At 32.7% G+C, this 17920-nt stretch overlaps 1 protein-coding gene across 2 annotated transcripts in view; it reads left to right on the top strand.

The window, feature by feature from the left end:
* Positions 1 to 15247, top strand: part of LOC123538368 (potassium voltage-gated channel subfamily H member 8-like) — a 168557-nt gene extending 153310 nt beyond the window's left edge. For both annotated transcript variants that reach the window (XM_045322413.2, XM_053530375.1), the window contains exons 8-17: positions 901 to 1096; positions 1494 to 1706; positions 2160 to 2258; positions 2499 to 2599; positions 3363 to 3612; positions 5187 to 5297; positions 6029 to 6141; positions 9715 to 9947; positions 10270 to 10370; positions 10973 to 15247. In XM_045322413.2, the coding sequence (XP_045178348.2) occupies positions 901 to 1096; positions 1494 to 1706; positions 2160 to 2258; positions 2499 to 2599; positions 3363 to 3612; positions 5187 to 5297; positions 6029 to 6141; positions 9715 to 9947; positions 10270 to 10370; positions 10973 to 12720 (3165 nt within the window). In that variant the 3' untranslated portion in view covers positions 12721 to 15247. The remainder of the gene's footprint in view (positions 1 to 900; positions 1097 to 1493; positions 1707 to 2159; positions 2259 to 2498; positions 2600 to 3362; positions 3613 to 5186; positions 5298 to 6028; positions 6142 to 9714; positions 9948 to 10269; positions 10371 to 10972) is intronic.
* Positions 15248 to 17920: the final 2673 nt, after the last annotated feature.

Raw genomic sequence — 17920 nt, forward strand, 5'->3', positions numbered from 1 at the left:
TTAAAGTTGTAATTAATTTTCAGTGTTGTAATATTATAATATTTCTGGTCCTTGAGGGGTCATTGAGAACGTTCGTTTTCATCTACTCTAACAGAATGCCTCTTAAGCCGGTGCTAGGCTGCTTGAGTGGTGTTCTACTCTGCATTACCACTCATGAACAGGTGCGATCAAACCAAATTTGTTACACTAATATTTTATTTTGCGTTTTCTGCTTCCAAAAGATTTTTCACAGAATATATTTCAAGATTTCAAGGCATTAAAGAAACAAGAAAAAGTTTCTTAGTCGCGCCAATTCAATTTTGGTTTTTATCCTCAGGAAAAACGGTTTTAATCATTACAGAACGTTCTTGTTTGAAATACTGGTTGCCGATACAAATTATATAATTATGTTTTCTTGTGACACAATAGTTTATAGAACTGTATAACATAACTATTTAGTTTTTGTTTTTTGTTTGTTATTTAAAATTAGTTGGTTAGCATTTGAGACTTAAAAATAAACAAATGAACACAACTTTAAATGTTAATACAATTTTCATACAGCATCATTTCATGTTTACAGTCTTCAAAATGTTTGCATTATATCTATTATGTTTAGTCAACCGTCGAATACGTTTTTGTTTCAAGCATTAAAAACTACTCCATTTTTATTAGGGCGATATACTTACTGTCCGTGCAGATACATGAGATTTATAATTTAGGTTTCACTGTTGAAAACACTAATATATTAACTTGCCATAATATATAAAGCTTGTGTTTAATATTGTTGAAATATGCCTTATTTCGGACAGCAGTCCATACAGAAGACTCAGAAAATTCATTTTATGTTCAGTCAATGTACTCAGAAAAAGAAATTTGAGATAGCTTAACATTACGATGAAACCTTTGTGCATCTATTTTCAGGAAGCCCCTGTTCATTTGCTCAAAGTCGCTCGTTTGATCCGTTTAGCCAGACTTTTACAGAAAATAGATAGATTTTCACAATACAGTGCCCTAGTGCTCGCCCTTCTGATGAGTATGTTTACCCTCCTGGCTCACTGGCTTGCCTGTGCCTGGTATGCTATTGGCAATGTAGAGTTCGAACACCACACAACAGCTGGTAGGAAAATATTTTGCTGAAAATATATGTTAAAAATGCATACATAATATTTCATAATTTTAAACATAGTACAATGTGGAAGTAACATTTAATTTGTAGTGATTTTGACTGTCAATTCTTTTTGGGAACAAATCTTACTTCTTAAACAATACACGTATATGAAAAAGAAACAGTGTTGTTTGCTCACGTGGTATGAACGCTCTTACGTCCTGTTCGCTGCTTAATGTTGCCATACTAAATTTAAGATATCACATTATATATTTTGAAGCATTACAGAAATGCAAATATTTGACAAAGCACCCCGTAACTTGTCACTAAAAATATTTGGTATTTCTGTGAATAGTGAGAAATTTATCTTACATCAAAAATAATTGACAATACATTGTCTTTTCTTTAGGTTGGTTGTACGAGCTGAGTGAGAGGCTAGACCTTAACCGTCACGTTGGAAATAACAGTAGTGATAATGAGACAGTAAAACCAGATATAATGATGAGTTACTTATCTGCGTTGTATTTCACGTGCAGTAGCCTCACAAGTGTCGGCTTCGGAAATGTGTCGGCAAATACTAACTCAGAAAAAATATTTTCTATATGTGCCATGATCATAGGAGGTATGTGACATGCATGCATACTGTAAGAGAAGTAAATATAAAATGAGATATTTTGTTCTAAATTCCAGTTAAAAAGATATATATAAACGATGCTATCTCGGTAATAAGAATTCAAAATCGAAAAAGGATAGGTTTAAAATCGTCAATGGTCATAAAGCAAGTAACCGATTCCAGTTGGTTCCCAGCTGTGTTCTTTCTTCGTTTATCCTCTTATTTTTCAATTGAATTCTTATTTAGGTATATATGTTAAATCTTGCATTTCCATGTGGAGTGCTGCAGGGATATCTGTTTTCTTTGAATGCTTTTAGACCTCGTCCCTGTTTTTAATGGACGGCCGGATGGGTCTGAATAGTATGTGTATCTAGTTAACTAATTCACAATACATAGTACACATAGTTAAAATATTATTGTTCTAGTTTGTTAGCCTTTACATTGATAGTATTTTCTCTTCAGCTCTTATGCACGCTGTGGTATTCGGTAATGTGACGGCATTAATACAGCGTATGTACCAAAGACGAGCTAATTTTCATTCCAAAACTAAAGACTTAAAAGGTAAAACACTAATGCTACTTTAAGAGCTTTTTCTTCCAGGCGGTTTACAAGTTTGATATCCATTACTGTTTTGTTAGATTATGATAAAAGTTTCAGGTTTTGAATAGTATTGCAGGAAGTTCTTAGATTAAACATTTTACGAAATTATGTAATAGAATATTCCAATGCAATTACATTTGGATAGGCTATCATTTGTTTCATTCATTTAAATAAAAAAATCCATTGTTAATTTCTTTTTAGATTTTTTTCGAGCGTATGACATACCAAAGCCCCTGAAACAGCGAATGCAGGAGTATTTTCAGACCATGTGGTCGATCAATAATGGTATTGAATCAAATGAGGTAAGGTCGTGCGTTTATAAAACTTGTACCTAGCTTCAGTTCGTAATGGGTATTTCAATAATATTACTGAGAAAGTCCTTCCGATGATTTCTGTTGAGTTTTCTACCAATGAAAGTCTTATTTTTACTTGGAAGAAAAAATCGCAAACCTGAATGAACGATCTGTTTTGAAAAGTCTAAGCCCTTATGGGTTTTCAAAGCATCTAAAAACGTCATATCCTGGAAATGTGATCAGCTGAGTCTCACTTGATAATTGATGAATGTGTTTCTTTTCTTAAAGTATTAGATTATTCAGCAATTTCTAACAGTTTTGCTTTCGCAAGATCTCAGTTACATCTGTTGATTTTATTAACAGTTTTTGTTGTGTTTTTGTTTTTTTCGAAAGAATTTGTTGTCTCACTTTTCAAAATATGTGTTTCAATTTTCCTTTCCTCATCAGTTCTCCCTTAAAATAAATTGGATTAATAGCTCAATAATTTCAAATGTTCAAAAACGCATCTTGAAATATCAGAAAAAATATCAGAAAAAAATACGAGCTGATCTTAATTGATTTCCCCCATTAATCTTGTTTTTATCGTATTAAAATTTCATATTTAGATCTCGACAGGAAAGAGAGCAGATTGTTTTTCTTTCACTGAATTTCCTTTCGCAGTAATGTTTTAGGAAGCTCTCAATGTTTCTCAGGGATATGTTATCCCTGTTGATTTTTATGTCAAACCTTAAATTAAGTTAATTTTCATGTAACAAATTTCTCGTGGTTTCAGATTCTAAAAGATTTCCCCGAGGAAATGAAAGGAGAGCTAGGGCTTCATTTACACAAAGAAGTTCTAAATCTACCTATCTTTGAAGAAGCCACACAAGGTTGTCTCAGGTCTATTGCACTGCATACAAGAAGGTCGTTTTGTGCACCGGGAGAGTTTCTAGTGCACAAAGGTGATGCCTCAAACTATCTTTATTTGCTGGTCAGCGGCTCAATGGAGATTTTGAAGATGGATATGGTTGTCGCAATATTAGGTCAGTAGAATTCTGAAAGTCGAAAAGTATTAAATCATATCGGTTACGATGAAAATCAGTATTTTGAAAGTCAAAAGGTAATAGCTATAGTTGAACTCTGTTATTCCGAATTTCTATTTGAACGAAAACTTTTATTACTTTCTACATTGGCCTAAAGCCATATGGTCAGTATATCATTTATATTATACCAAGAGTAAAATGCAATTAAACCAATTAAATAAAAGGCTATTATGTTTAGACAAAATAAACTTTTTATCTGCGTTCTACAAGAAAATGAATTAATCAAAATAAAACAGAAAGAACTTAACAGTGAACACTTGACATGCATAAAATTTAAAGCTGCATACGCGTATTATCATAAAAAATACAAACATTTGGAAAGAACTCGTTTGTGTATGAACAGCCACCAGGATACCTTTGCAAAACTAGGATTTTGGTAATCTTCTTTACCACTTCTAAATGACTTAGAAACACATGCCTTATTTGGAATGGTAGTTCAGGGTTCAAGGAAGTATAAATGGCACGGTTTTGTAATATTTCAAAAATATCTATGTACAAACTAATTGTCCAATTGCATTATATTTCCTAAATCCCATTGGAAATAAGGCGTCCTATCGGATATTTTTAAAGCCCAAAGAGAGATTCTAAAAGATCTAATTATCATAGTTACGTAATGATAAAATGCATTACAAAACCACATCTGGCTTAATAAAATTAAATTCAGTTAAATTTAATCACGCATTCGCGAGCTTTTGAAAATGGTTTATTGCCTTAACTGGACAGGTATTTCAAAAAATACGATTGGACCACAGTTTGAAAAAAATCCAACTGGACAATATTTTCTGATGATTTTTGTACATAGATATTTTTGAAATATCACAACACCCAGCCATACATAAATTGCTCTATGCTCCGTAAACTACTATTCAAGCTCAGACAGAAGTTTTTAAGTCATTGTTATCCTTGTTGTTGCAAAGATATCCTGAGGGCTCTTTACACCAAAATAAACACATACGAAAAAGCACAGAAATGCAAGAACATCATGTTATCAAATCTTCAATACTTCAATGACTATCTGTAAACACTGAAAGAAAGTTGACAGTAAGCAAATGCCGTTTGTATTTATTAAAAAACAATTGTGACAGTAAACAAAATGAATTCAATTTCCGTAACATTTAGATGCATATTGCAGTTGGTCTTCTAAATTCGATTATCCTATTTCCAAGATGTAATTAAATTGAATATTTTAACATGTCAGAAATAATGCGAAATGATCCTGATTGGTTACATTTTATTCGGATTTTCTAATAAACTCTTTGTTTTAAAATTTAAATGTTATATCAAAATCAAAGTATTACATTTATAAAGTTTGCAGTTTATAGTATCCTTTAGGGCATATGTGGGTAAAAAATGAATTTGAGTGTGATTTTTAAGTCACAATAAGTTCATTGTAAAAATTTCGTTTTGCCAAAGCTGAAATCGGCATTACACGAAAATGCAGCTCTCTGATTGGTCGGTTATGATTTCTTATATCATGTATAAACTTTTGATTAGTCTAACACGCTTTTTTCCAGGAAAGGGAGATTTGTTCGGCTCAGACATTGATTTTAATGACCCAATTAGTGTGTGCAACTATGATGTAAGATCACTCACATATAGTGAACTGCAGTGTATTAATCTTAAAGGTAAGCGAGATTCAAAGTAGGAAATAATATATTAACCTAAATAGTGATTGTTTCAGTTAGGTAACTAAGAGGGTCTAAGTAGCCCGTTTGCTTAGTTCAGTAGGACTTCGGATCATTGGGTTTTGAGTTCGGTCCCCAGACAAGGCGTATGTTCTCCGTATGAAAAGAAAACTGTGTCTGAAAGCATTCTTCCTCTACACCTGATTTATGTGTTACTTGCGGAGAAGAGATAATGATTGGTACAACCACAACATGCAGGAACACTCGTTAGATGCGCGCCGTTACATGTCTGTAATACTGTTGTAAAACGGCGTTCAACCCAAAACAAATACAGAATATAATATAACTCAAAAATTTTTCTGTGAATAAACTCATTGTTTGGTGCACAGATGCATAAAGGAATGATATCACAAAGGCATAGCAACTGACTGACAATACTTTAATTTCAAGAAACAATCACTGTCTTGGATATGACATTTCGATTCTTATACAACATTCACAATTTTTTTTCCTATTTTATATTCTGAATTCTGAATGAATATCGAGTTGATTTCCGATATCTTCTAATGATTGCTAGTATTTACTATAAGACCAAATTGGTTTTTGTTTGTAATCATGAATGGTCCTATTTATGAGATGAATAAAGACGGAAAACATTCTACCAATTCCTACCAATTTAGAACACACAATATGAAAGGGAAGACTAAATATTTCACCATAATGATTTACAGGCCTCACAGACGTACTGCTGCTTTATCCAGATTTTGCTGAGAAATTCGCCAAGGATATTCACAATGATCTCACTTATAACCTTAGACAGACGGGAGAAGAGGATTCGGATGAAGTAAGTCTCAAAGATACATCAAACGATTGCTTAATACATGATGCAGCTAAATTGGCTTATTACGTCACCGAGGATTATAGATTTGACTTGACGCACAGTCTTACATGCTGTTTACAGGAATTACAGGAGTTTATGATTAAGGAGTTTATGAAAATATACTTAGTCTAATTTCTGATGTACACTTCACTTGAATGTACGGGTTTTGATAGCGCCGAGCTTCGGGTATTACAACCTTTTAGAAACAGATCAGCAGCTGTGCAATGATCATGCTATTCAAAAATTGATAACAACAATAATGTTTGCCAAGTAGTTCAGTCTTTCTAATAGCTAGTTTTGATAATTGCAGGTCAATTTTGATAAATTTCAAAACAAAGCTTAGTACTGTATAAGACAATAGCGAGTTCGCTGCCTGGAAAATATGTACATGCCAATAGTACTTCTGTTAATGTGTTTAAGTATTTAACCCTTACCCTGCTAAATTTCTATAATGAACTTGTCCATCTTTCAATTTGGACAGTACCATTAACTGTTAAAAGGGGTGCTTACTAAAAAGATACTGATTGAATGGCGAACAGTACAGACCATGATCAGACTGCACGGATGCGCAGGCTGATCTTGGTCTGCACTGGTCGCAAAGGCAGAATCGTTTGCCGTCAGCAGGCTAATGGTTAATACAAACAGGTTTTACAGATAGTTTGGGTATGAATCTGCAGATCCTATTGCTTTCCAAGAAACGTTCCTTTTTTCACAAGTTAAATCTTTTTGTCATTTCCCTGTTTTCATTGATGAAAATATTGTTCGCTTGCTTTCTCCATTAATTTGCTGGTCAGTTCTCATTAACTGTTGTCTGATTGCAGTCTGAAAAACAATTTAAATGTAAATATGGTTATTTAACAAACTCTGCATTTAGTTTAAATTTTCTTTGAAATAACTTGTTATTTTTTGACGGTTTTAATATATCTAATAATATATATTTTGTTATCGAAATAATACTCTTGAACTGGTGAATATAAGCATTCGCCGGCTAAAAATCCGATCAAAATTCCCTATTTTATCGTAACCAGTAACTACATATAACGTGTGCACAGCAAGACTCTCACAAGCAAACTCTTGCAAAGTGTTTACATGTTCTACTGAACTTGTTTAGCACTTACTTATGATTCCGAGTTATTCAAGTGCAAAACCTGTAATACGTACTGTGATAATAACTTATTAGGTATTTAGCTTAGTTTATCACACCAAACTTGGTTTATACCTTAATATCCAGAAGATGGAGATTTTGAGTGAATTAAGTTCAAACAAATGAACTTGCCTTACATCTTGTTTAAATTTATTTCCTTATAATGGATGTCTGCAAGGAGACGGTTGTCGGTAATTTCCGCTGTACTTCGGAAACGAAGTAATGAGGTGAACTATATTTGTTGCAAACATGCCACAATAAATGAAATGCTAAATTTTCTTCCAGTGTTGCTAACAGCCACATGCCTCCAAATGTTAGTTTTGAAGCAAATTAACAGCTCTTTCCATAGTGTGTAAAACATCCGAGTAATCTGTAGAATTATGCAGAAAAAAACTATATACTCGTAGAGTCAGGACGTAAAATATTGGAGTTAAAGAGTGGATAAATGAAAGAGACTCGGCAATTTCCGCCAGAATACGAATTCTAAAAATGTGATTTCGGCGTCCGTCTGCCATGACAAAACATTATTTTCGTAACAACCGGAAACAACCGGAAATTGACGAACTCGCGTACAGAGAATACGTAAATGAACGGAAAATACCGATTGTCATAACTGGTCTAGTGTCTGCATCTTACTGTCAAAAATGACCTAAATCATGCACATTCATAATTGTTTGATACTCTATAGGCATTTCGCTTTTCATATAATTTAGCGCCCATATTTGGGAATGCCACAATAGTAAATTTTGTTTTGCGAAAGATGGTGTATGCATTGTTTCCATAATTTTAAACAAATTGTGAAAAATGTATTACCTTAGGTAGATAGGAAAATACTTATTTTGGAAGAAAAAGTACCATTTCATTTATGCAGGCCGTTCGTTTATTACAGCATTATATTATCATTACTAATAAGTTCTTTAAAATTATTTTAAAATCTGATTATATTTTACCGATATAGTACACGTTTATATTTGACTGATATAGTTCACGATATAAATCACGTTTTTTTTGTATTGCTTTTTTGCACAAAGATTCATTATATTCTGGCATACTCATTTTGATTTCTTGTTTTTGTCTTGTTTTTCTTTTAAACTTTTCTAAGCGCACTATTAAAAAGTGCGTTTAAACATTACAAAATCTTCTGTCGGAGATACATTTCAATAAAGGCGCAAACTTTAAAAAAAATCTTACATCCGTATTCAAGATTAGTCCACTTTAAAATTAGATCTTAGCCAATATATTGATGCGTGCAATACAAAAAATCGAAATGTCTTACAGGTGGTCATTTAATCATATACAATAAATATAACGGCAATAAGTAATGAATATGTGGTGTGAGAAAATATCTTAAATAAATACTTCCTACATTTCATATTTTTGCGCGCATTAGAAAATTGGGGTGTTGTACCATATTTGAATATTCATTTATTTCATATTTCCCTCTGCAAACAAAAAAAAGTTAGAGAGTAATAATTTTTTCATCGATTTTTTTCAGTGCAATGAGTAATAGTTTTTACCAATCATTAATTTGTGTAACGTTATTTTTCTGATTTTAGTAAACTACAAGAATTTGTAGTATTACTGTAAAATATTGGCTATTTGCTTAATTATATGCTATTAATATCACATAATTATTTCGTTTTAAAAATATGCTTAAGAAGTGATAATTGTATATTAAAATCTTTTTAAGTTTATGCATGTATAATCATTGCGAAATCACATGCAGGTCAGAAATTTAATTTTGATAAATTAAGATACTTGACCTTAAACCTTTTAATGTAGTATTATAGCTTTAACCTCCACGAAGTACGTTTCAATTAGGAATTGATAGATATATGGAAGTGACAATAAAGATGATATTTAACTATAATACATATACATTAAAATTGCAAATTAAGATACTTTACATACAGCATGGTTTAAATATATCAAATCGATTTTATTTTGCAACTGTTTGGATCGATTTTTTAAACTTTTTTACAGTTTAAGAACTCTGTTTGTAAATCGTCTTGGCTGTTTACAATGTACATTAATTGCTTATACTTACCTTTTGATTAATCACAGTATAATCTCGAGTATATATCTCTCATTTGCTTTTTTTTGGTTTTGTCTAAAAATAGCAAGAGACATTTTACAGAGATCGCATTTAATCCAAAATTTAATTGCTTTATTTAAAAGCCCTTGCTTGTATAACTTTTAGCCATCCACTTTGCTTTAAGTTAGATATGCAACTTCTATGGAACGATGTCCGTTTCAAATTACATATGCAATATCACTTGAAAAACATATTCTTCTATTTCTCCGCATTCGGTAAAGATACAACGTTCGGAATAAGTTAATGTCGTATAAATTAGGCATCACAGACACGAGTTCAGTAATGTTTGTGCTTGCAGGAGACTACCAGCAGCCCTAAAACAAGGGTATGTACTCTACCTTCGATCTCCGAAGATGATGAGTTGTCTCCCTCTGATGACGAAGACGAAGAGGAGAAGGAAAAACCTACAGAGGAGGACGATATGGAACCTCCGTTTTCCAGCCAATCGGTGAGCTCACCGCTTCTACCTCCCCCTGGGAGATTATTCCAGAAACTTCCAAATGGTGACATCGCAGTCGATTCTTTAAATAGGTAAGCATTCTGAATAAAACACTGTTTTCTTACAAATGGATCAATTTGAAATATTAGTTAAAAAAATCTTTTCCAAGACATTCTTAAAATATACTTAGAATGCCCAATAAATTTTCAAACCTGCCGAGTGGCAATATTAATAGATATGACCTTTTCCAGAAAATCCAGTTTTACCTGTGCTGTAAATACATCGCCTCTGAGGCAAAGGAAAGGCCACGAAACGGGTTAAACTATTTGCCTGAACTTTTTCATGTACGTTTTTTTCTGTACATTCAATTATTTTATTTTATCCACATTTTAACAAATGAAGATATTTTTTCAGTCCGCCCAGTATACGACCATGGGGAATTCGTAGGACTAGTGGACTTTTGAATAGACAGTCGATAAAGGAAACGAGAAAACTGCGTTTAGGCCACCAGCCTGGTATGATGTTAATTGTTAAATTTGTATCCGGTGATTAAATTTAGGCGCTTGTTTCCAGTTTTTGTACAAATTACAAATTTAATACCTCTGTTTCAGTTTCAATAATGATATCTATGACTGAATATATATCACTGCGAATTTCTTTGAATTTCAAATCGATTTACACGAAGTTACCAGGTATCGTTTTTAATAACAAACTCTTTCGAATTCTCAAAGCTTAAAAGAAATCCATTTGATTTGCATTTCAGGTTTTGCTAAACATGTAGGATATCACCAAATTTTCCTAACTGACACCTTAAAAGTTAAAGCTAGTCGTTTCTGTTTATAGAAGAGTTAAGAATATTAAGATTTTGTGATCTACTTAAAGTAGTATCGATGCAAGTTTGTATGAAAACATAAAAAAATCTTGGAAATACATTTTGTTGTTGTTGATCTGTTTTTGACCGGAAGGTCATGGCGATGACTGACGCTAATGAACACATGTGCTGTTGTCGTCTACTCGGTACTGTATTCTCTAGGAATATCTATTTTCTTTTTACTAAACGAAATAATTTAATTTGTATGCACAATTCACATATTTATGGTTTGTCTTGTTTTTACAGAAACCATCGACAAAATCATTCCCCATGTCCAAAATTTACAAAACGAAGTTGAAGGCACAAAGGCAGCGATAAGTAAATTAGAGCGCAAAGTTACAAGAATTGGGCAAAACATTTCTTCAATTGATAGAAACATGCGTGAAATTCTAAAACACCTTACAAACGCTTCTAAAATGTCGCCCCTAGAGTCATTGGCTCCAGCTTCTCCGTGCACACCATGCCCTTCATCAACACATTTCAATTTTGACTTCCAGAATAGCACAGTTAAGCACGAAGCTAAACAAGGGTCGGCTCGCGAAAAGTTAAGAGAAACTAAATCTGATGATCGTGTGTTACTGCATGTGCAAAGTGAATGCGGTAATCAAGATGACCTTAGTGAAAGGCGCGAGGAATTTAATCCTAGACGTAGAAGCAGTTTGCAAGTTCCACTTCTGTTGAATCCACATGAACTTGTTGGCCGCAGACATAGTGATGGAAATAAAAAGAAAAATATTCGAAATCAATTTCAGATAGGAATGCCAATTTCTAAGAGTGAATATAACGTTCGTGAAAATGAAAGAACGGGCTATAAAGAAACAGATAGACTTTTAGACAACAGTGATGATGTGAGTTTCACTGAAAGTGATCTGACGGGATCTTACGGGAATATTACTGATAATGTTCTGCAAACAGATATAGAGCGGGAAAATGCAAGTATAGCGGAGAAAAGTGACGATGGACTGAATTTTATGGGTAGACTAGAGGAAGTTCATTCTGACACTTGTAAATCTCCGTTAGAACTCCGAAGAATTGTAGAGGTATGTGATAACGACACAGTCTGTGATAAGGATGCGATAAGGAAAAGTTCAACTTTTGATACATTTAAGGTCACTCCAAAATTAACCCTGAATAAGGATCAAAGTATGCCTGCATTAAAGTTACATCTGCCGGACAGACCAAAATATTCAGACAGGAACGATTTATTTTGTAATGATAAAACAGGGATATTTCTAGAAACATTGCAGTCATCACGAAAGAGCAAGAGCTGTGTAGAAATATCTCCGAAACCTAAACGATCAGACATGTCGGCGAAAGCGAAAAGTTATGACATATTAGAAACAGAATTCGGCGCCAGAACACCAAACGAAGTACGAACAATTCATGTACGAACAAAATGTGATTCTCATAATGGTTTCACAACATCACGAGGTACATCTGATTTGGGAAAGAAATCAATTGAAATGACAAATGACAGAATTTGTCCGAATGAAATTTGTCCGCCTATAAAAGAGGTTGAAACGTGTACGTCATCTGTCTGGTTTAACGGCGGAAAGGATTTACACTTGTCTTGTCCTTCTGAGAGTTCTGTTAAAGAAAATCATACTTGTTATGAAGACACGCATACAGAGATAGTTTTAGACAATTCCAGAGCAGACTCAGGACATGTTAGCCTAATTGAGACGGTACAATCAGATTTAGAAAAGAAAGAAAAACGTCATAGAGAACAGAATACTTTGACAAAACATGCTGAATTCATTGATACTGACGATAAGCTTAGTCCTATTTCATTAGTCAATTCTCATGAAAAGCTACGGAGATTAAAACCTGACGTTTCTCCAGATTCCCTTACAGATATAAGTGAAAGTCTTATTACTGACAGTGTTAAAACAGAAGATGAAACCGTGATAGATATAGATTCAGAAGTTACTGTGATAAATAATATATATGGACCATTAGTGGACACTTCTGTTGTAAAGACAACTGATCTTTAGCACTTTTATATGAAGTTTATATAACTTTATCAGCAGAAATCCGTTTTTTTCTATTTCTTAATCTAGATAACACAAACTGGTTAAATGGGTTTATGTGTCATCAATGTTTATGTGCTTGATATTGTCCATTTGTTTATAAGTGACATTTTTATAGGCCCGGGTGTAAAATTTACATGCTTACCGGTACATTTTAAAGAAGATGCAGGATATACATGCTTCTGGTAGTATTGTTTCATTTGTTGTTAAATTATTAGTATCTAAAATATAAAAATAAGAGGAAGACATACAGATTTTTTTTTACTTCTATATTTTCGTGATTTGATCTGGAGATTTTTGCATATTCCTGTATATGTAATTATTCTAAGAATTTATTATTTGATTATAGTAATTAAGACTTATATTATGACTTTTTCTTTTTAAAAATCCGACTTTTGAAACTGCTTTCAAAAATCAGGGAAATCAGAATATTGTGTTCTCGAAAAGTCAAAACGCTGTTTTAGTATATTATTTAGTATTCGCTGCAATCAGTACAAATATATAATTAGCAACCTGAAGTATATTCGTCATTCTGTATAATAATGTACTACTTTAGAAACTATTAAAATAGTTCAGTTAAAAGACGTTTCCGCGCTAAATGCTGTTTTCAAGATAAACGGGTAGGTTTCTTTTGTATATAATTTTAATAAAATTCATGAATGACCTGGTCATTTAACATCAGTATTTTAAAAACTGTAGAAGCCTCCAACTAAACATTGATTATTTCAGTTGATGGAAAGAATGACATCAGACATATATAAACATTTTCACTGCACACGGTCTTTTGCGATTTCATTGTTCTTTGCTTTTTATACATGCTACTTTCACTTCCACAAATGTGCATATAATGGAACATTTATTGTTGATTATAGCGTATATTTATTTATTCACATTATCTTTACACGAGGTTTCATGGACTCTTTTTTAGCACCTTAATTTATTTTTTAGTACTATACTCAATTAAAAATGCAACTCTCAAAAGGTAGTTATACACTGCTAAAACTGAAAGGAATTTCTACCGGAGTGAGTAAATCTGAGATTTAGTGTATAAGTAGGTCAGATAGAGTTTTTTCTGTGGTTATTTTCTACAGTGAGTAGGAATATTTCCATTATTAGCTCAATGCTCAGGTGAGTTTTTGTGATCGCTCGATGTCCGGCGTCCGTCGTCTTTGTCTGTCTGTCTGTCTGTCTGTCAAAATTCAGTTTGTGTATGCGATAGAGGCTGTACTTTTCAACTGATCTTTATGAAATTTGCAAATAAATGTTTCGGCTATTTTATAACGTCAGATATCATCAGAAAAGCAATGTTTTAAAGTACAAATGGGCCGCGCCATGAGAAAACCAACATAGTGCGTTTGCGACCAGCATAGATCCAGACCAGACTGCGCATCCCCGGATTCGTAGGCTGATCTGGATCCATGCTGATCGCAAAGGCACTATGTTGGTTTTCTCGTGCTGCGACTCAAATATATGCCGTCCATTAACAAATACCTGTGTTGTTGTTGCTGCCGTATTTTGTGTTTACGGAGTACATAGTAACACCTTCAAATAACTCTTTAATGATGGCGTATTTTTTATTTTGTTCACTAACTATTTACAGAATATGTACGACAGACTAAAGTTGTAAATCTTTTCCCAACTGAGTGTTTGTTGTAATTTGTTATCGAAAGAAATACAGCGGTGAAAGTAACTGGAGCATTATTTTACGCAATATTACTCCGCCAAAGAAATATTTCTGTATGCAAAGCTAATAATCGTTATCAAACATACTATTTTAACTCATAAAGAGTAGGAAATTGTTTCTTCACTCAAAGGAAAAAAATCAGCATAGATGTCTTTTGGAAACAAGATGACAGCACAAATGACGTCACTTAACCAATATGAAGTTTAAACGTCATATTTCAAAAATGCTGGCGTTTAAAATTCCAGTTACCAAATAGAGTTTGAAAAGGAATATCTCATTTTCAGTCACAACTGGTATATTTATATAGTGATATATTCATTTTAGGCCAAAAAAATAATAATAATCAGTATGACATGAAGATTCAAATTAGAATATTCTGTTAATAGAAAGATACAACTGTCTCATAGATGATTAACGTTATAGAATATTAAAACATTATGTTTCGATTACATATCACATAAAATGTTTGTAATAATGTTATTGTTAACTTAACATTACAAGGGAGTGGTCTTAAAAGAAAATGTAATGTTTTGTCACGTGACTGTGTTCTCCGTTGCTTTGAATGTCACATTTTATAAATTTCTCACCTTTTCTAACGCCATAATATTTACATCTTACATATCATTGTACACAATTGTGTTATCAATTGATGTGTTATTTTCTTTAAGACATGTAAGAAGACGAATGTACGAGTGTTATTCAATAAATACGTAAACTGGCGAATTCACGAGGGTTGTTCAATAAATACGTAGACTGGCGAATGTACGAGGGTTATTCAATAAAAACGTAGACTGGCTCTACAGCCCCCCCACCCCACCCCTCTCCACATTTATGTGCAATTTAGTATAAATGGTACCATTTTAACCAGTACATATATAAATAATTGTAGTTTAAAATACTGGGTAATCATTGTTTTCTTAAGATTTGACAGAAACTAGAATCAAGTATATTGTAAAACATTTATGTAAGGGGAAATAAAATTCTACCACGTTTTACAAATAAATATTATTTGTATTGTCATTGCAACGAAAATTCCAAAGCATCTATACATCATGAAAATATAGAAATGTGTAGATAAAAGGCCCGCAATGGAAACAAAAATATACGGTTAAGTTATTTTCAGTAAAATCATTTGTACTGTTCCTAAATATTCAAACTTTTGATGCTTAGTAAGTGATACGCAAAATTTGTTGCAGTAATGACTTGAAAATACACACTTTGCACGGCGACGTCATACTGCTTTCATAACATTCTTGACGTCACGTCTTAAAATGCCTGCAGTGACTTACTTTAAATCAGTGTAATTTTTGAAAAGGTGAAGGTAATTACTTAATTTATTCAGATTTGAAAGGTGAAAGAATGTTCTTGATGGAAATTTTGTTATCGCAATTTTGATTTTTTTGTCACTTATACAGATTTTTTCTCATGAAACTTCTATAATATATTACTATAATATTATAGTGATGTCTCTGTAAAATATAAATTCAACCGAGTAAAGCAGGTGTCTAGGGTGGTTGTACACGGTATTATATAATAATTATAGCATTGTACAAAAACATATAGAAATCTGAGCAAAACATTAAGTAGTACGAGACCTTGGAAAACACCGACAGAAACTTACTGTAGAAAACAAGAGGTTTGCTTGACGTATCTTAAAAAGGTAACTCAATCATCGTTTATTTAATTCCAATATCTTGAAAAGTCATAATACACCTACAAATAGATTTTTATCATTTCCAGTGCAATTAATGATAAAAGAAGTCAAATATTTACATGTTTCAGTAAAATGTATGGCTACCATATACTTAGAGTGATAACTTGTTCAAAATGAATATCCTTATTCGTCATATAGTTTACTGAGTTTCAATCACAGAACTTGTTCTTTATATTTGTAATAGATCTAAAAACATAGTTAATAACGAAAAATTTTTAAACAAAATTGACGTTATGGAGAAGTCGCTGACGTGGGCCGCGCAGCATATACGTCTTACATTCACAAATAATCATAGCTCTAACATACTGCACGGTTACAGTGTCAGACTTTGTGCATACGTAGCAGAGACTCCAAGTTTAAACTAATATCAAGCTAAGACGTCTTTATTGGCTAGTTTCGAAGTTATGACATCAGTCTCTGTATTTATGGAACGATCTTCATATTTAATTCATATTAACTGTCTAAATATTGTCATGGGGATATATTTGATAAACAAAGTAATTCGTTGGTTCTGCAATAAAGACTTAACAAATAGATATATATTCCACTGATGTTAATGATGATAATATCAATGATACACACAAATGATAATAATTCGAAAAAGTCCAATGCAAAGTCAGCAAAGTTTTAAACAATAATTTTATTTTCGAATTATTTAGATAATAGATAAAAATGTAAATTATAAAATCAAATACCGTAATACATAATTTATTTGGCTTGAAACTATTATGCTAGATATTTCATGGAGATGAGGGGTCTTCGTACCTAGTCGTGTCGGTTGTTGACTTCGAATCACTTGCTTTTTGTTTCTTTTGGTCTGGATGTATCCCTAGGGGTTTCTTCTTTCTTCTGTTATGAGAGGAATCCATCCAGCTGGCTTACAGATACCCGTCCGTAGCGATATCGTTTTTAATGACAGCGAACTGACTTCCTGCAGTTCTTAAAATACACCATGTTACATGCATGGAAAAAAGAATTTGTGCCTATTTTATTGTTTATAACCATGACAACCACCTTAGGGTTGCCAAAGTCCGGCACATTAATTACCATGAAATGTTCATAGGTTTGAGTGTTGAATGATGTATATTGTTATTAATTTGCAATTTTGCATTTTAAGCATTACATTTATTTGTTAATATTTTGTTATTTGATGTTTTATTCCAAGCAAATAAATAATTTCACAAGCTATTGTGTCTTTATTGATTCTATATCCTTACTAGTGATATGTAAAATATATACAAGTTAACATCTGTTCTTTGCAAGCCATTAAGACTTCGTATCAGTGGTTTAAAATTTCAAAGTGAGCCCAGTGCTGAGTCCTCACCACGAGTTCAACTGGTAAAAAATATGGCATGCTTATTATTAATCAAAGATAATTATTTGAATTGTAAAACTAAGGGCATGCTGACAATATAGTAGACTAACAAGACAAGGTGCGTGGAGAGTCTGAATCTAACAATGGTAGTTCAGAAAACCTTCGCCCCCTCGAAGATGTAGCTGATATATTACTTAACGAATACAGATGGTAAATCAAAAGTGCAAAACAAAATTAATGAAAACTAGATTAGTGCGCTATACCCTTCCTTAACTTGTGACCATCACAAGAAGTTAAAGATACGGAAGACAGAGAAAAGTACCTTGTCTTTTGTTTCCAGCAATTTTATTGGAATACTTGGACTTAGAAAGGACTGTCGATGAACTCGATGAACTCGAATTGTCCTTGATGGAGTATTCAGTAATTGTATATTCATTTTCTGAATCCCGCA

The sequence above is a fragment of the Mercenaria mercenaria genome, chromosome 18 (assembly GCF_021730395.1).
Source record: "Mercenaria mercenaria strain notata chromosome 18, MADL_Memer_1, whole genome shotgun sequence".
NCBI classification, from domain to species: domain Eukaryota; kingdom Metazoa; phylum Mollusca; class Bivalvia; order Venerida; family Veneridae; genus Mercenaria; species Mercenaria mercenaria.